This window comes from Lepisosteus platostomus, unplaced genomic scaffold (genome assembly GCF_059453375.1).
Source record: "Lepisosteus platostomus isolate fLepPlt1 unplaced genomic scaffold, fLepPlt1.hap1 Scaffold_70_H1, whole genome shotgun sequence".
Classification (NCBI taxonomy): domain Eukaryota; kingdom Metazoa; phylum Chordata; class Actinopteri; order Semionotiformes; family Lepisosteidae; genus Lepisosteus; species Lepisosteus platostomus.
The window spans coordinates 340531-360851 of record NW_028291682.1 but is presented as its reverse complement, the minus strand read 5'-3'; the positions used below and the strand labels follow the sequence as shown (position 1 = coordinate 360851).

Sequence of the window (20321 nt, the reverse complement as noted above, 5' to 3'; positions counted from 1 at the left end):
CAGTTGCGGAAATTTACAGAGCGTGAGGGGGAGGTGTTAGAAACAGGTAATTCCAGATTGAAGAGAATGGCTAAGTGGTCAGAGAGGCCTAGATCAAGGGGGGAGCAGTGGGAGACAAAGGAGTCATTTGCAATAATTAGATCTAAGGTGTGTCCTTTGTTATGTATAGGGGTACAAACAAACTGAGCAAGGTCAAAGCATCCCAAAAGAGAAAGGAAGTCTTTAGCCAGACTGGAAGAGGTTGAATCAATGTGTATATTAAAGTCCCCTAGAATAAGGATCCTTTTAAATTTAAGGGATAAGAATGAGAGAAAATCACCAAACTCACCTAAGAAGACTCCACTGGGTTTGGGTGGTCTGTAAACTGTGGCAATAATAGTAGATTGGGGGATAGAAACATTTAAAACAAGACACTCAAAAGAAGAGGGAGGAGGTATAGCTATAGGACTTAGACTGTAAAAAAGGTTGTAAATAACAATGATGCCCCCGCCTCTGCCTGAAAGACGCAGAAGGTCAAAGAAACCATATCCAGGAGGAACTAGTTGGTTGAACAGGAGTCCATCGTTTTGTTTGTGCCATGTTTCGGTTAAGCACAGAAGGTCCAGTTGTTTTTCTTTGATAATGTCACATAAAAGAAGAGCCTTGCTGTTAACGGAGCGGGTGTTGAGTAGCGCTGATCTGGCCAGTCTCGGGGATGCAGGGGGAAGCGGAGTGCGGTCCAGGTGCGGTAGTGAGAGGAGATTTTTTAGATCGGCGCCGGTACGTGATGGACTTACAGACGTGCGCCGAAAGGCAGGGATAGAGACTCCGCAGGCAGACGAACGAAAAGAACGGCGTCCTGTGCTGCGATGGATGTAGCGAGTCGGTCGTAAAATCCCAGTAAAACGGCAGTAATCGAATGTGTCTTTGACCAGGAAGTAGCTTTGATTAGATTACAAAAGCCGACTGTTTACCTCCTGGAGGTCAGATCGCAACAACTTCTGCAGCACCGTTTCCCCGGCAACCACGTTTTATTTAACAAAGTAAAATAAACACAGGAGAAAAGTTTGCAAACAAGACGGGAGCTAAGAAACACGAGGACAGTGGGTTTGCTTTATGTGCCGGGTCGATAAACCAGCGCTGCAGACACGTGAAATACAAGAAAACATACACACAAGGGAACAGATAAGAGAGACAAAGAAATACAAGACACGATAAATACGCTGAAATTGTATCAATATAATTAATTCTAATGTTCAATCAAATCAGCGAAACACATGGGCAGGGCAGCCCAGTGAACTACAGACTACATTACCCATAAGCCCCGTGACGACAACATTTTGACGTCATCGACTCGCGTCTTTTGGATTTTTTATAGATAGATACTTTATTGATCCCGTGAGGGAAATTGCAGTGCAACAGCAGCTTAACACACACAACACAGCCACAGTGTAACGAATTATATACTAATAGTACAATACATACAATACAATACAAGAGTTACTCACAGTCCGGACACACAAGAGGAAACTAGAACAGAACAGTACACAGAAAATCGTATCACACGTATGAATATAAATATAGATGTAACCATAGATATAAATATAAATATAAATGTATTGCACAGGTCCCTGGCATATATTGCACAAAAGTGGTTGTAAACGGGAAAAAGAAAAAGAAAAAGAAAGAGAACAGATGTAGCAGTATATGTGTATATGCGTTTAGTCCAGAAACAGGTCACTGTCGCTGTTGCCTCTGCCAAGACGCAAGGTGGATGCGTTGTACAGTCTTATGGCAGACGGCAAGAATGACCTCCTGTAGCGCTCCCTGTCGCACCGTGGATGAATCAGTCTATTGCTGAACGTGCTCTTCATTCCTGCAAGCCTGTCATAGAGGGGATGGGAGAAGTTGTCCATGATGGCCTCCAGTTTGGACATCATTCTCCTCTCAGCCACTACCTCCAAGGGGTCCAGGTCAGACCCAATGACAGAGCTCGCTCTCCTGATGAGCTTGTTCAGCCTTTTGGAATCTACTGCTCTAATCCCAGAGCCCCAGCACACCACTGCGTAGAAAATGGCACTCGCTACCACCGACTGATAAAACATGTGTAGCATCTTACTACACACATTGAAGGACCTGAGCCTCCTCAAGAAGTAAAGTCGGCTCTGTCCGTTCTTATAGATGGCCTCGATGTTCTTAGACCATTCCAGTCTATCGTCGATGTGCACTCCCAGGTACTTGTACGAGTCCACCATCTCCACGCCACTCCCATGGATGTAGACAGGAGTAGGTTTGACCTTTTTCCTCCTGAAATCTACCACCAGTTCCTTTGTCTTTGTAACATTCAGTTCCAAGTGGTTCACCCCACACCACTCCACAAAGCTGCTGACCAGTCCTCTGTACTCCTCCTCCTGCTCACCCTTGATACATCCCACAATTGCAGAGTCATCTGAGAACTTTTGCAGGTGGCATGACTTTGAGTTGTACTTAAAGTCCGAAGTATAGAGGGTGAAGAGGAATGGAGAAAGAACTGTCCCTTGAGGTGCCCCTGTGTTACTCAATACCAGTTCAGACACGCAGTTCTGAAGTCTCACAGACTGTGGTCTGCCCGTCAGGTAGTCAGTGATCCACGAGGTCATGGAGGCATCGACTTGCATCTCCTCCAGCTTCCTCCTTAGAAGTAAGGGCTGGATGGTATTGAAGGCACTGGAGAAGTCGAAAAACATGATCCTTACAGTGTTGCCAGCCCTGTCCAGGTGTGAGTAGGCCCTTTGCAGCATGTAGATGATCGCATCCTCCACACCAACACTGGGCTGGTAGGCAAACTGTAGGGTGTCCAGTGATGAGCTGACCATGGGTCTCAGGTGGGATAAGACCAGCCTCTCCAGTGTCTTCATGATGTGAGAAGTCAGTGCAACTGGTCTGTAGTCGTTGAGGACAGAGGGGCGCCCTTTCTTTGGTACCGGGACCAGGCATGATGTCTTCCAGAGCACCGGGACTTTCTCCAAGCGCAGGCTCAAGTTGAACAGTCGCTGGAGCACTCCACTCAGCTGATCAGCACAGGCCCTCAGAACTCTGGGACAGATGTTATCTGGTCCTGTGGCCTTACCCCCGTGCAGCCTCTTCAGCTCCTTCTTCACCTGGTCAGCTGTGATGGTCAGCCTGGCCCGGGGGATGATGCTCATAGTGCTTTCAGTGCCGGAGGTGTTAATGGCGGAGGTGTTGGAGAGTGGCAGCTGTGGGGGATGGGTGGGTGAGCAGCCGTCGGGGGTTGTAGCTGTAGGCGGCCATGTTTGTGGGGGGATGGAGGAGGTGTTGGGCAGTTGCAGCTGTGAAGGGTTAGGGAGCGTGTGGCTGTGGGGGGATGGGTGTTGCGCCACAGAGGACCCAGAATCAAACCTGTTAAAGAACTGGTTCAACTTGTTGGCCATCTCCAGGTTCCCTTCTGTTGCAACCCCAGCCTGTTTGAAGCCAGTGATCTCTCTCATGCTGCTCCATACATCTCTCACCCTATTCCTTTGCAGCTTGTCCTCTACCTTCCTCCTGTAGGCATCCTTGCTCTCTCTTAACTTCTGCTTTAGCTCCCTCTGTACACGCTTGACCTCTTCCTTATCTCCCCTCCTAAAGGCTCTCTTCTTGTCATTCAGAAGAGCCTTCAGGTCGCTGGTGATCCAGGGTTTGTTATTTGAAAAGCAGTGTACGTCTTTGGTGGGGATGGTGTTGTCTACGCAGAAGTTAATATAGTCAGTGACACAGTCCACCATGCTGTCTATGTCCTCCCCATGTGGTTCGCACAGCACATCCCAGTTGGTGGCCTCCAAAGCACCACGTAGATCCTCCATAGCCTCCTGAGACCATCTCCTCACGGTCCTCATGGTCACAGGTTGGCGCTGGACAATAGGCTTGTATAGTGGTGTAAGCAAGACAAGGTTGTGATCTGATCTGCCAAGGGGGGGAAGGGCTGTGGAACTATATGCATCCTTAGTATTGGCATATAATAAGTCCAGTGTTTTGTTTTCCCTGGTCGGGCACTTAACAAACTGGTGGAAAGTAGGCAGAGTGGTGGAAATAGATACGTGGTTAAAGTCTCCTGAAATAGCTATAAAAGCGCTTGGGTGCTTTGTTTGTAGCCTGGCTGTGACTGTGTTTATGACGTCACACGCTACCTCTGCATTTGCCGTAGGTGGAATGTAAACAACAACAAAGATGGCGCATGTAAACTCCCGCGGCAGATAGTACGGACGCAGTCCTACGGCTACCAGTTCAATGTCCGGGTTACAGACGCGCTCCTTAACATGAATATGTCCAGGATTACACCATCTGTTGTTTACAAGCACCGCGAGCCCCCCTCCTTTCCTCTTACCGCTTTCGGTATTTCTGTCCGCCCGCACCATCTGAAAGCCGCCGATGGTAACGTTCGAGTCCGGAATAAGTTCCTGCAGCCACGTCTCGGTGAAACACATGATACTGCATTCACGATACTCCCTCTGGCTTCTCACCAATGCTCCCAGTTCGTCCATCTTGTTCGCTAAGGACCGCACATTTCCCATGATGATCGAAGGAAGGTAGGGTTTAAATCTCCTTCTCTTCGCCTTTCGCGTCGCACCAGCCCTACAGCCTCGGCTTCTCCTCCTCAGCTCCTCCGGCACCGATGGCTTCTCTCCAGTGAGTAGAGCCGGACGCGCTAGCGCGATCAGCTGGTCCCGCGTGTAGACAATGCCTCTGTGGCTATCGGCATTGCAACTCGATAGCCACAGAGGTCCGAGTATCAGAAAAAACAAGAAAAAGTTTCTCAGCTTCCTAGTATCCATCATGTTGTGATCGCAAATCTAGTTGCCGGCAAAGGTATGAAGAAAAAACACTAACACACTAGCATTAACTAACTGAAAGAAACAAAAAGACAACAAAAAGACACGGAGCTGCTGTAGCAGGCTGCCACTAACATGGCGCCATCTTGAATAGGTCTTTATGAGACCAAAAACTACAAGAAAACGTAACGTAGCAGTCGTATTGTCAGGGTACATGCAATAATACATGTACATTTTATGGAAAAAAAGATTCAACAAGGTAAATGCAGATAAGGCCTGTCCATGCTTCAACGTTCTTACAACACAGAAACAGACACATTTCAGAAAGACATTCTGAAATAAAATGTCTTTACATCCGTTTTAAACTGTTCAAACACGGTCTCCTCTCACACCATTCCCTTAATAATTATGTTGCGCAAGTATAATAATTTTTAAAAATACAAACGATATTTTCATCTTCTTTTCAATGGGATTAAAATGTAACAAATGTATTTCTTTCCGATTTCAAGTCTTTCCGATAGCGCTTTGAGACTCAGCTCCGTGGACTCGTGGATCTCTGTCGCCACCCACTGGACATTTCTCGGAAGTGTCACCGCCCGCCGGAATTCGGAAAAGTCCCGGGATTGAAGCTGTGTGACTGGACAAAAGCCGCATGTCTCCCGCCTCCTGCTGAAATCTCAGCGCCGATTGGACAAAAGCTGCTCACAGCCCGGATCCAGTGGAAGGCTGATCCACTCCGGGTTTTCCTTAGCCGGCAGTCCGGATCCGGTGGAAAGGCTGATCCACTCCGGGTGTTCCTTAGCCGGAAGTCCGGATCCAGTGGAATTTTTTTTTCAATAACTCTTTTTTTATTTATTTATGCTTAACAAAAAAACAAACATTACAATACAAACAAGAGTACATATAACAATTCCAAACAAAAATATCGTCAGGGGTACATACTACTACATCAATTCAAGTTATGAAAAAAGATTAAACAAATTAAGTAAAAATAATGTCCGCACCGCTTTCATATTTTTGCATTTCGAAATAGTCTGCAAATACCCCTTTACTTCCATTTTAAAATGCTCAAACACAGGGTACCTCCCAGACCACTTCATTTTATGTATGTGATAACGTGCCAATATAATAATTAAATTTGTTACAAAAGAAATGTTTATATTGTTTTCACTGGGGCTGAAACTTAACATAATATCTTTTTCAACAAAACAAATATCAATATTCGTCTCTTCTTTTATATAATTCTGCAGCTTAGTCCAGAACATTTTTACCCTGGGACATAACCAAAACAAATGCTGAATAGTTTCAGGGCTATTGTCACAAAAAACACATTTGTCATCTATATTAATTTTAAATCGTCGGGTAACAATAGTTTTTACTGGGTAAATTCGATGAATTATTTTGTATGAAACCTCCTTAATTTTATTGGTTATACAATATTTATTGGGCATCAATCAAATTTTTCTCCAATCAATGCGCTTTCCAAATGCGGAATTCCAATATATTGTAGTCGCAAGTAAATTATCATTTTTAACAGGGATCTCAAAAATTGGTTATTACATCCACAACTCACAAAATCCTTTCCTTGTAGTTTAATATGAGCTGTAAATTCTTCCAATGTTTCTAAAGGACTACTGTTACAACTCCTTAAAAGAGTTAATATTTCCCCAGGAATCGCATTAATTACAGCAAAATACTGATCCAAAGTAATAGAAATATTGTATCTATTAATAAACTCGGTGTAACTATATATTTCATCATCAGCCTTGATTAATTGTTTAATCCAAATTATATCATTCTTGACCCAGTTTTCAAAAAATAAGGTTTTATTTCTAATTTGTATATATTTGTTGTTCCAGATAGTAAATCTATGTGGGGAAAAGTTATGTTTATACATAAGTGACCACGTCAGAAGTACTTGTTTATGAAAACTGGCAAGTTTCAAGGGTATTTTTCCAATGTCAAAGTTACATTTTAGTAAAAACTCTAGACCCCCTACTTCTTGAAATATCATATTGGGGATTATATGCCTTACACTTTGCTTATTTTTTAAATAGTTTTGTATCCATTTAATCTTAAAAATAGCATTAGATGTCCTAAAGTCTAAAGCATTTAAGCCCCCTTCTGTCTGTGGACGACAAATAATTTCTCTTTTGAGATAATGGGGTTTATTCCTCCAGATAAATTTGAAAAGTTTGGAGTCAATTTTCCTAATAGTTGCAGGTGGTACATCCAGAACCAGTGAAGCATAAACTAATCTAGATAAACCCTCAGATTTAGACAAAAGTATTCGACCATTTAAAGAAAGGTCTCTTAACAACCATAAGTCAAGTTTTTTTTTCAAATGAATGCATAATTGGAGAAAAGTTTAGATCATTTCTAATTTTTGGATTTTTGGAAATCTTAATACCTAGATATTAACTACATCTTTTACAGGAATATTACATATAGATGCAACATCACAGTTCCCAAGAGCCATCAGTTCACATTTTTTAAAATTAAGAGAAAGACCAGAAACAGAGGAAAACACATTTATACACTTAATTGCCTTCTCAATCTCTGCATGGTTTCTTAAAAATAGCGTTGTGTCATCAGTTAATTGGGAACACTTAATCTCTCTATCCTGTATTTGAATACCCTGAAACACATCTTTTTTTATATGAATAGCCATAACTTGTGTGACCAGCAGGAATAAGAATGGGCTTATGGGACATCCTTGTCGAATTCCCCTACCAATTCTAAATCTATGAGAAGTTCCATGAGCCAATTTAACAGAGCTGTTACCTTGATTGTATAAAGTTTTAATTACCTTTTGAAAATAGGCTCACCAAAGCCAAAAAAAGTGAGAGTTTCAAAAATAAAAGAATGTTCAATTGTGTCAAAAGCCTTATAAAAGTCCACAAATAGAATAAAGCTATTCTGATTAATAAGTTCACCATAGTCCACAAGGTCCAACACCAAACGAATATTATTACATATATGTCTTCCTTTCATGAAACCTGATTGTGACTCATCAATAATTGAGTCAAGACCTGTTTTCAGTCTCTGCAAAAATAGAAGCAAGACTCTTTCCATCATTATTAATCAAAGTGATAGGCCGCCAATTATCTATCAACAAATGATCTTTATCTGGTTTTGGAATTATGGTTATTAAGCCCTGAGTCATCGAGGTTGGTAAAACTCCCTTTTCAATTGACTCCTTAAACACCAGAAGAAGAAATTCAGCCAAATCATCTCGAAAGGTTTTATAAAATTCAGTGGTAAGGCCATCATTACCAGGAGATTTGTTAACCTTGAGCTTATTAATAACTTTCTTAATTTCAGAGATGGATATCTCTCTATCACAGATGGATTTAAACCCTTCATCTATAGTTTTAAAGTCTTCTTTTAATGAGTTCAGAAAATCACACATTTTATCTGTAGAACAGGCCTTACTAGTATATAACTTACCATAAAAATCTGATACACATCTTGAAATTTCTACAGGATTTTGGGTTTCACAGCCATCTATGTTAAGTTTACTAAGAGATGTATAATCTCCATTCTTTTTTTCCAAATTATAGAAGTAAGCTCCTTTTGCTTTTTCCATGTATAGTTCGTCAAGTTCAGCTTGCAGTCCAATTAATTTACAAGCATCTGTTTGATTAGTATTGCTGTCATCAGTAAGATCACAAATTGCCTTAATAACTTCCTCTTCCTTTATTTTATTAGAGCGTGCAGCTTCTTTACTTCTTTTCATAGCAATTAATCTTATCTAATACTTCATAAATTCCCAGTTTTGGCTATATAAATTTGTTAATTGAGATCGCCTCCAATATGTTTGTATAATTTCCTTAATTTCCATTTTAAAGCTGTCATTTTCCAAAATCCTATTACTGAGTTTCCAATAAGTCTTAGGGACTTTAGCATCCTCATTGTTACTCAAGTTAACAGAAAGATAAATTGCTTTATGGTCAGATAGTACTGATGGTTCAATAGAAACCTTGTTAATCTGTCCTTCTACTGCATTTGAACTTAACCAAAAATCTATTCTTGATTGTTTAGATCTGTCCTTGTTACACCACGTGAACTCCTTTAGTCCTGGATGTTTACATCTCCATATATCACTAATTCCTAAGCCTTGCCATAACCTGTGCAACTCCATATCAGGAGGGGGAGATCTAGCAGGTACAGGGTATCTATCCAACTTAACATCAAAGACTGTGTTAAAATCACCCCCTAAAATAATTTCAATATCCTGGAACTTGTCCTTCACCTTATTCACTTCTTCTTCAACTTCAAGAAACATGTCTCTGCTATACTGTTTATTATTAAAAGCATATATATTCCCCAGCAAAAACATTTTCCCATTAAGAGCCACTACAAGAATTATCCATCTGCCCAAATGATGAACTCTACTACTAATAATTTTACCTTTAAATGTACCCTTTAATATTGCAACCCCCGCAGAGTGCCGTGTAGCCTCAGGTTCCATCTCCGGCGATACCTCTCCGCCTCGTTCAGCTTCTGCCCGCATTCATTTATTTCTTTTTTTTTAATGATATAATGTTAACATGCCCAAAGGGGTTGGGCAGCCAGTTGACCATGGACCCCTAGAGGATTTTATTCTCCTTACTGAGGAGTCTTCGGTTCCTTTCCTCCATTGTCTTCAGTTCTGTATTCACAAAATGTATATTTACCTGCATTGTTAAGCGCCTTGGGGCAACCTTGTTGTGAAAGGCGCTATATGAAAATAAATTGAATTGAATGGAATGGCAGAGTCACGGCTTTTCCAGTTTCCTCTCCTATTATCTTCTTTATCTGCACTCTAAAACACAGTGAAACCTTGAACCTTTCAACTGGACCACTGCCGTTCTTCATCAAAATGACTTTAACTAGGACGGAGACTTGAATGGGATGAAAAAGGAAAAGGCATTATTTGCAGGAAGAAATTAAACTGTTCCACCTGATCACTTGCTAAACAAAGTGATTCACTGGAGTGGAGGCAGTGAAAGCTTTGTGAATCAACTTACAAAAGGATACATGTAAGAAACGTAGCTCCCATATCCCATACGGGGGGCACTTCAGTCTTACTCGCCCTATTGCATTAAGAAACTGTACAACATTCTCCAATAACCTCACCTAATGAAAAGCAATTTGCGTAGCAGGGAAAGACTGGACTCCCACTGGGGATTTTTGTTTTTAACGATGGGGATGTGCACTATATAGAATGTTGCTGGACCCATGTGCAATTGGTGTCATTTCTAATCTAGAGGTCAAAGCTGTGAAACTTTCAAAGAGATGGAAGATCTGTTGCGAGACACCGATTCACAGAAGGGGCTAATGAGATCTTTGCTTGAAGTCTCATTGTGCTGCACTATTTCATTTTTCAGTGGGCACGACTCACAGGCATCTAAAATCATCTCAGTGACGGACAAAACAGGCCTCTCGCAAAGACTCGGGAACGGACACAGACCTTATCATCTCTGCTCCTCTGGAAGCGTGCAGAGATCACATTAGATGTGTTGCTCAAGCTCTTTATTGTCACGTACAGTAAACCCAGCAGTGTGGTCAGTGCGGGATGTGTTCTGTCCTGACGGCAGGGTCAGCAGCCAGAGGAGACCTGAAACACAAGACGGAGAGGTAAGACATTGATTCCGACAGAGAGAGCTTTCACACCGGATTACTGACAAGAGGAGCAATAAGAGAAGAGTTGTAAAGACACGCCGAAGAGAATATTCTCATCTAAGAGGGAATATTAACAAGTAGGATGTTAAAATGAAAAGCATTAAAAACTGCATGATCTTCAGTAGTGAAATGATTACTGAGCTCTGGGTCACGGACAGCAGGGGAGTGAATGAGTTGTTTATTTTGTTTCCTGTGAATTATGTAGAATTCACAATGTGTTCCATTTGTACAGGAAAACCATTGAGAGCAGATTCACTTCTTCTGCACCAGAATGAATGATTTCCATCTTCACTCTAGGGTACTGTACTTTACAGCACTGTATTGTATTCTGCATATATGTCTGTTATGTATACATTTTCTTTCTCACTTTGTCTCTCTGTCCATTTGTATCAGTTTGTTGGAGAGCACCATCACACCAGCATCACAACATTTATTCTACTGCCTTATTAAGCAAATGTCTCTACTAAATTCTTTTTATATATAAAACATTTTTTGACATGATATACACAAATGGCTAATTATACTTTCTGATTATATTTCCATCTTAGAAATGAAGCATTTCTCTCCTGCAGTTTGAGGTTGTTAAATAGAAAACTGGATCACTCCAGGGCCGAATCTTCTCCCTCTCTTACACTCTCTTACATTCGTTCACGAATGATCACAAGAGCAAACACATAGACTGACTTCTCACAAAGTGTGTCGATGACACAGTCCCGGTCAGCTTACTAAAGGACCCAGAAAATCACCACGGGCCAGTCTGAACAGTTTCACGGAATAGTCTGTTGACTTCTCTTTGATGTTTCATGTTACAAGAGCAAAACAATACTCACTGATTTGAGGATAATTGCGCCATCCCTCCAGCCTACTGAAATGAACCGTCAGACTGCAGAAGCTGTCAGTGACTACAGGTCCTTGGGACTGGTCAGAGAAACCTGAGATGAGACAAACGTTGTGAGACCATTTATAAGCTTGTGACCTCAAATTAAACGGAAGTCAGACATTTTCAAAGGGGGCAACACTGCGGCACAGTGGTTAGCATCGCTGCCTCATAGCACCGGGGCCCTGGGTTTGATTCCAGGGGTGCTGTCTGTGGGGAGTCTGCATGTTTGTTCGCGCTGCAGGGGACACCTCACCCCCACAGGGCACACACACACAAACTCACACCACAGCCCATTTTCCCACAACACAATCAACCCGCCAGTATCAGTTTTTGTTCAGTGCTGGGGAGGTGCCTTGTCCTTGCAGAACACAAACAAGGTGATCAGGACTGACGGCAAGATTCAGGTCTTCAAGTACCCAGTAAATCCAGGGCTCAAATGGGGGAACTGTTTCACGAGCTACACAACACACGATGACAGAGCCTTGGAAAGCCGTGTGGAGAGTGAGGTGCTCGTACCCAGCCGGAGTTAAAAGACCACGCATTGAGCAGAGCAACTGAGCAAAAGCACACTATCGATCTATCCAACCCAGAAAAGCACACATCTCTGTGATACAGAGGCTAAGGCAACATGTGAGTAAAGGATTTTGAATCAGCAATTGTGCTGATGAGCCAGTCAGCAATTTTTCAGAAACAGCAAACGTCGTCAGCCTCCAGAAGCTGCAGAAGATTGTGAGATATAAAGGAGTGAAACCAGGGCAGGAGAAACTGATTCCTCGTGTAGGAAGCTGAGGAAAAAGATGCACACCCTGCAGACTGAAAGGAAGACAGCACAAACTATCGGTCATGTCAGCCTAGAAGAAAGTGTAGTGCAGTGTGTTGCAACTAAGTTTTTGTTCAATATTTGTTTTGTCTGAAAGAGACTATTTTGATTAGATGCATGCAATACTATTTCTTTCTCATTCTCTGTCTTTTTATGTCTTATTTGGATCACACCATAAAGTTCATAACCCCGCCAGTTGCTTTGGCTCTGAAAGCATCCCTCAGCAGGGACAGCCCTGATCCCCAAACACAGGGCTGCCCTTCCCACTGCCCGTCTGCTCTCTGCCCAGTGGAAGTAGCGTTTCTGCCCCGCAGCTGTGTGAGAGAAGATGACCTGAGAGCACTAACCCACCTCTGGAGAGGGAAGAGTCTCAGCTGGAAGGGAGGAGGAGCTGCCGGGCTGCCACAGACAAGGCGCCGCTGAAATGATAGAGAAATCTTTTAGAATCAAACGTCACCTGGCTCAGTGTTTAAGCTGTAGTACATGATCACATTAGATTATTAAAACATGCAGACTGCCATTTCCATTCTGTACAAACAAAGGGTTTTCCATTGTAGAAAACACCACTGCAAATCCAAAGCGGAGAGCACTGGGACTGCAGTCCAGAGAAACCCATCATGTTACAAGAACTGGAGGCCATTTCACACCAAAACTGTACAATAGGATTCTTTCTGCACACCCAGTACTGGGGGCTGTGTCAGAGGCTCCTCACCGTTCTGTGATGATTTTAGACGTCGAATCGGGCAGGAGGCAGGCGCTCTTCGGGAGCTCTCGTCCCGTGCTATAACTCGGACCACGCGATGGCACAATTGCTTCCTACATACAAACAGAAACTTCAAACAACAAACCCCAACAAGAAATCTGTGCACACTTGGACTCCTGCTGCAGCTGAGGAGCTGTCACGCACACACCTCCTGTGGGGGTAGTGTTGACCGTAGGACGTGTTGTTCACAGAGAGAAAAAATACACCATAGCAAGTCAGCACTCAAACAAACCAAAAGGCCAGTTTTATTGAAGTTGACGCAGCTGGCCACACAAACACTCACTGGGTCTCTTCACCAGGTATCCACACAGACAGCACCCCAGGAACCAGACCCATGAGAACAGGGGCAGAGCATGCAGACTCCACACAGACAGCTCCCCAGGAACTAAATCCAGGCTCCCAGCACTGCCACCCACTGCGCCGCCGTCTCTCACCTTTCCACCTCCACTTGCAGATCATGACGCGACCTGAGACCGGAGACTCCTCACTCCTGCAGTAACACACCCCAGCAGGAGGAGGCGCCGACGGACTCGCTCATGGTGCAGTGAGCCCAGCGGTGTGAGTCTGGTGTCCAGCGCTGATATTTACCGACAGCCTGCGACTCACCGTTTCTTTCTTTTCTTCTGCATAATGTCCACAAAATACTCCAGCCAGCGCCTTTTAGACTAAAGTTTCTTAAGTTTCTGTTTTTCTCGCAGATTAGATTAAAAAAGCCGCCTGTTGACCTGCTGGAGGTCAGACCCGCTCCGGCAACAACTACTGCAGCTCCGTTGCCCCGGCAACCACGTTTTATTTAACAAAGTAAAATAAACACAGGAGAAAAGTTTGCAAACAAGACAAGAGAGCTCAGAAACCCACAGACACGACGGCAGTGGGTTTTGTTTCTGTGTCGAGTTGATAAACCAGGCAGGACGAGCGCTGCAAACACACTAGAGTACACATAACACAATCAGGGGTACACAAGACTCGTGCTCTTTACACAAACAGGTTCAACAGGTCAATAAAGAGCAGGTCCACCAGCTGTCATGATGTCTCGTTTACAAAGAGTCTGAAGATTTGCTCGTCTCTTCCCAGAGCACCTTCACTCCGGAGAGCAAGAAACAGCTCCTGCCGAGTCCGTCTTGTAAGACAGACATAGAAATCCGCAACACGGTAAATACACTGACATTGTATAATTAATTCTGATGCTCAATCAAATCTGCGGCACACGTGTGGAGCGCAGTCCAGAGCACTATAAAGACTACATTTCCCACAAGCCCTGTGGCGACTTCCTTTTGACGTAATCGAGTCGCGTCTTTTTATTTTTAATTAGAACAACAATACATGCCATAAAAACAAGAATACATATAACACAGAGTATAGTCAGGGATACATACGATAATACATGTACATGTTATGGAAAAAGATTAAACAAGTAATCTTGTTTAATAGTAAACAAAAGCAGATAAGGTCCATACATGTTTCAAATTGTACAGACGCATTTACATCCGTTTTAAAGTGTTTAAACATGAGTCTCCTCTCATAGCATTTCGTTAATTATTATAGCGTGGAAGTATCATATTTTTTTTAAATACAAACGATATTTTCATATTACTTTCAATAGGTTTAAAATGTAGTATTATTTAACTTCTTTAAAAGTAATGTCAATATTAGTTTCCTTCTTTACGTTATCTTTCAGAGTTGCTGTCACAAACGTCACAGTTATCATCTGTATTGATTTTCAATCTCTGCACAACGAGGATCTGTACGGAGGCGCTATTGGACTCGCCGCCATAGACTCGTGTATCTCTGTCGCCGCCCAGTGGACGTTTCTCGAAAGTGCAGTTCTTTTTAACTTTTTATTGTAGCAATAAAAATAGATACAATAAAAACAAGAGTATATTTATAGCACATCAATAATACCATCAGGGGTACATAGTATAATATATTTACACTTCTGAAAAAAAGATTAAACCAGGTTAATAAAGATAAGGGCTGATATAGTCTGTAAATACACTTTTACATCTATTTAAAATGTTCTAATGAAGCTGCCTGAAGAAAGAACTTACTGTTTTGATTACATGAATCAGAGATTGTGACTCTGCCTTTAGCTTCTCATTCCTTCCAAACAATTTCAATTTCACACCTCTGGTTGTGCCAGAGGGTCCTCAGTGGAAGAGATACCAGGGTCCCCAGCACTGCTGTCACCTCTTCTGTACTCCTCCTATGCTAACAACTGTGTATCTACTGCTGACTCCGTGAAAGGAATCAAGACTCCAGATGATCCCAACCAAATAAAAAAAAAAATTCTGGAGTGGAAGGAGGTCTCTGCTTTAGTCGGCTGGTGCCGTGAAAACAACCTCTAACTCTATATAACTCCAACTGCCTGTGTCTCAGGAAACCCTGGTCCATTTGTAATGGAAAACCATTGAGAGCACTAGAATGACTGATTTCCATCTTCACTCTAGGTCACTGTGCTGTACAGCACATTACTGTATTCTGCATATGATATGTCTGTTATTTACACCTTTTCTTTCTCACTTTGTCTCTCTGTCCATTTGGATCAGGTATTTGGAGAGCAAAACCACACCAGCCAAACTACCCAAACAGTTGCTTAGGCACTCAAGTGGACTTGATCAAATTAAACTTTCCAACCTAAACAGGAAAATTTAAATTGATTCTACTGCCTTATTAATCATATTTCTCTTCTAAATTCTTTTAAAATAAAAACAAATATTTCTGACATGATACACACAAATAGCTATTTTTATACTTTCTGGTTATATTTCAATCTTATAAATGAAGCATTTCTTTCCTGCGGTTTGAGGTTGTTAAAGAGAAAGACCCCATACTATCACAACCCCCTTTACAGGCTGGTGAAAGAGGTGAAACGAGGTAGCGGAGGTGTAATTGAGTCGGACAGCAAACTCTCACCTGCTGCTTGCCAGGACAGGAATCTTACAAAGGTCCCCTCCTCCCAGGAGGGTCACAGTAACAAATACTAAACACGAATGATTACAGTTCAGGGCCCCAGCACTGCCACCCACTAAAATAAACATGACACACAAGAGAACCCATAAGACAGTCATAGAAATCCATGACACGATAAACACACATGGTACAATATAATTAATTCTGATGTTCAATCACATCACCGAAACACGTGGGCAGCGCGGGCCAGATAACTACAGAAACTACATTACCCATACCCCCTGTGGGCGCCTTCCTTCTGACGTCATCTACTCGCGCCTTTTGAATGTTATTTTAATTTTTGGTTTATTGTATTTATTTTGTATTTTGTATCCATGTACAATACATTAATTCATTACTCTTTGTAATGCAATGTATTCTTTGCTGTTGAAAATGCTTAAATATTTTTAAAATTAAAATAACTTATTCATATATTGCACACAGTTATCTACAAAATAATTACTGTATTATGGTACAATAATCATATTTATATTTAAAAGTTATACATTTACCTGCACAGATGGTCCACTTTCATTACTAAAGTTTCAAAAATATTGATTTAAAATATATCATGGGGTACTGTTTTACCTCACACGTTTGTGTATAATATGTATAATCATTCTTAAATAGAATATATATTTGGTATTTTCATCAAAATATGCCAACATAATTGCACACTGAGAAAAATTAAAACAAAACAAATGTTGTTGGTTCCAATACTTATTTAATGCATTTTTAATGACTGTTCATACAATATACAAACCAAATAAAAGACAAGACAATATGAATTTAAAACTCTCTTTGGAGGTTAGTAATTTTGAAGACAGTTCAAACTCTTTAAATTCTGTACTAGATATACAGTACTGCATAGTGCAAAAGATCTTTCACTTGGAGATTTCTAATACATAATCAATCTTTTAAAGATCTTCTGTTTGAAGTGTATCTAAGATGGGTGTCTTGTTTTTTAAAGAGAATGTTTTTTAAATAGGATTTATCTGCATGTTTTAAATGCATTTTTGAATCAGCAAAAATGAAACAATAGGACTGTATATGAAATATTGTATAAACCGTACAGCATAGAATTTAATGTCAATCCAAAAACTGAAATCTAAAAATCAGTCTCCACTATTTATTCTATGGTGTAGGAAGCTGGTGGTGCAAAATGGCATCTGGCAATATTCCCACAACATAAAATAAAAAATGCAGGGCATTCCCATCAGACACCAATAAAGGCAACTGTTTTATAAATTGGTTTAATACGAACATTACTAACGGTATTTTAATTTAAAAAAACTTTCGGTGAAATTTTGCTGAATGACCACCAAGCGGCGCCATTGGCACATCATTGTAAGAATAATCATTTCTAAGAAATTTTCCAGTTTAATTCCACTGACCGGCCATCAGAGGGGCACTTTACTCGTCCTGCTGCTTCTGTTGAATTAATAATTGCTTAAATTATTGTCTGGTTAAATTGTCTGGTGGTAAGTATTTGTAATATAGGATTGCTCATGTCTGATCTGGAACACGAGATGGAAGTTTAACATGTGTGATTCACTGAGGTGGAGGGGTGGGAAATGACTGAAAGAAGTCTTGCCATGCTGTATTATTAATAGTAGTAGCAATATTGTCATATTAACACAAATCCTCAGACTCACTAACATCTCCAATAGAACGACAATCTCACACATCAAATATTAGAGGACCCTTCCTTTATACCTAAAAGCTTTCAGTTGTTTGATAATGAAAAGAGTGCTTGCAGGAATCTAATTACTGTTGTTATAAACTCATTACAAGCTAATTGTCTCATTTCTTTTTTTTCATTCTTCTCTTTTCAGCAGCAAATAAACCCATTACTTGATCCCTTACATTTCAAAACGCTCTGTATCAAACCAACAAATCGGGCATAAATTTAAACCATGTTTTTGAGAAACTAGCCTTAAAATCAAAATGACTAAATTCATATGAAACACACTCAGAAACAATATCAAATGGTTTGATACAGAGTGCAGAAACAACTGAAGAGAACTACCAGAACTAAAACAACAAAAACACAACCACACCACTCTGAACTGCACCTCAGATACTGTGAGATGGTTAGACATTACATGCACACCCTAAAGAAGATAAGCACATACACAAACAGACAACTCTCAGACCATGAAAGAACTGTGGCCAAGACACAGTCAACAACGCTTGACCCAACTGCAGCTCAGACCTGCAGCAAAGCCTGCTCAAACTCCTCAACCTCGTCCTGACGGCCGGCTGTTTCCCTGAGGCCGGGAATCAAGGACTGATCACGCCCGTCTGTAAGAATGGAGACAGACTCGACCCCAACAGGTACCGGGGCTTCAGTGTGAACAGTAACCTGGGGAAGGAACTCTGTCGTATCTTGAATATCTGATAACCGGCCCTCCTTACTGAGCACAATGTCCTGCATTCGAGTCAGACTGGCTTCCTACCAAACCGCCACACATCCCATCACATTCACACCTGGGCTTTGATGGCCCATCTGGACCCAGAACAGCAGAGCCTGGCACTGTTGGGGCAGGACTGTCAGACCTGGGCACTGCCAGCCCATCTGGACCCAGAAGTGCAGAGCCTGGCACTGCTGGAGCAGCATGGTCACACCTGGACACTGATAGCCCTTCTGCGTGAGACCAGAGTCATTGGTTCCCAGAACAGATTCAGATCTCAGGAAAACAGTTACAACTTCACAGTGAACAACAACACTTTGAAACACAACCTACTACACATACCTCTGACGGACAATCAGTTCATCTGGGAGTTTTCCTGGCAGTGAAGTCACTGAAGGAGAAGGCACACAGGGCTTTCCATGGCAGTAAAAAGAGGCTCTACAACATCAGTCCCCCAAATACAATTGGCTCTGAATATTCAAAAGTGCAATTGAACCCTTTACCCTATACTGCAGTGAAGTGTGGGATCCCCTCAGTGAGCAAGATTACACTAAATGGGACAAACAGCCTGTAGATACTCCATCCAAAAGAGTAAAAACATCCTCCAATGTTTTTGCTGGAAGAGAAATAATACAGTGTGTGATCTCCTGTCTCAGCCTGAGGAGCAGTGAGCCTGTCTCTCAATAATAATAATGCAGTGTGTGATCTCCTGTCCCAGCCTGAGGAACAGACAGTGAGCCTGTCTCTCAATAATAATAATCCAGTGTGTGATCTCCTGTCCCAGTCTGAGGAACAGTGAGCCTGTCTCTCAATAATAATAATCCAGTGTGTGATCTCCTGTCCCAGCCTGAGGAACAGTGAGCCTGTCTCTCAATAATAATAATCCAGTGTGTGATCTCCTGTCCCAGCCTGAGGAACAGTGAGCCCATCTCTCAATAATAATAATAGTGTGTGATCTTCTGTCCCAGCCTGAGGAACAGACAGTGAGCCTGTCTCTCAATAATAATAATAGTGTGTGATCTCCTGTCCCAGCCTGAGGAACAGTGAGCCTGTCTCTCAATAATAATAATCCAGTGTGTGATCTCCTGTCCCAGCCTGAGGAACAGTGAGCCCGTCTCTCAATAATAATAATCCAGTGTGTGATCTCCTGTCCCAGTTTGAGGAACAGTGAGCCTGTCTCTCAATAATAATAATCCAGTGTGTGATCTCCTGTCCCAGCCTGAGGAACAGTGAGTCTGTCTCTCAGTAATAATAACACAGTGTGTGATCTCAACAGATGATTCTTGGGCATGCGCCTGTGTGTTGTTAGTTTGTGTGCTTTTCTATATATTGCCTGCTGCCGTGAAACACGTCCACCTCGGGGATAATGAAGACTCCCTCTCTCAAGAAAACACAACGCATCTGAAAATGACTTTTCTACAAATGTTTTCACTCCTCTGGTGTCAAAGTACTGCATCTGCAGGAAGGGGCAACTCGTCCATCCATCGTCCAGCAGGCCCACTCTACAGCACATCAGACAGACGCCTGTGAAATCAGCACCTTCGGGCTGCTTTACAAATATATTACGTAATACAATGCGTATTTTTACGGTCACGTTAACTTGCACTGTTAGTGTGTGTTGTGAGTTCTGGTGTGAATGAAACATGGCTGGTTGGCGTTGCAGCCCTGGCTTTCTCCTCGACTGGGATACGATCAGGTGGGGATTTTGTTTTCCTGGGGGTTTAAGTGGTGCACCTTGACTTGCAAATTCGTTTTTACTTTATGACAGTTTTTTTTAGTTGTTTTAAAGAACTTACTGTTTTGATTAGATGTATCAGAGATTGTGACTCTGCTTTTAGCTTCCCATTCCTTCCAAACAAAGGGCCTTCTGTTGTAGAGAACAGCACAGCATATCCAAAGCGAAGCGGGAGGGGACTGCAGTCCAGAGAAACCTGTAATTTTACAAAGAATGGAGGCAATTTCACACCTCTGGTTGTACCAGAGGGTCCTCAGTGGAAGAGATACCAGGGTCCCCAGCACTGCTGTCACCTCTTCTGTACTC

The 20321-nt window shown here is 42.0% G+C and overlaps 1 protein-coding gene and 1 long non-coding RNA gene across 2 annotated transcripts; both read right to left on the bottom strand.

Moving 5' to 3' along the window:
- Window positions 1-1347: 1347 nt before the first annotated feature.
- On the bottom strand, window positions 1348-20321 carry LOC148632082 (uncharacterized). Its single transcript, XM_088623913.1, has 2 exons — window positions 20077-20321; window positions 1348-10389 (listed from the first exon to the last, which is right to left on the bottom strand). Exon 2 carries the CDS (start codon window positions 4791-4793, stop codon window positions 1701-1703), a length of 3093 nt encoding a protein of 1030 aa, XP_088480039.1. The 5' UTR covers window positions 4794-10389; window positions 20077-20321; the 3' UTR covers window positions 1348-1700.
- LOC148632083 (uncharacterized) lies at window positions 12339-14057 on the bottom strand. The gene is made up of 3 exons (XR_015934485.1): window positions 13352-14057; window positions 12867-12970; window positions 12339-12573 (listed from the first exon to the last, which is right to left on the bottom strand). It is a non-coding gene; the product is annotated as an uncharacterized LOC148632083 (long non-coding RNA).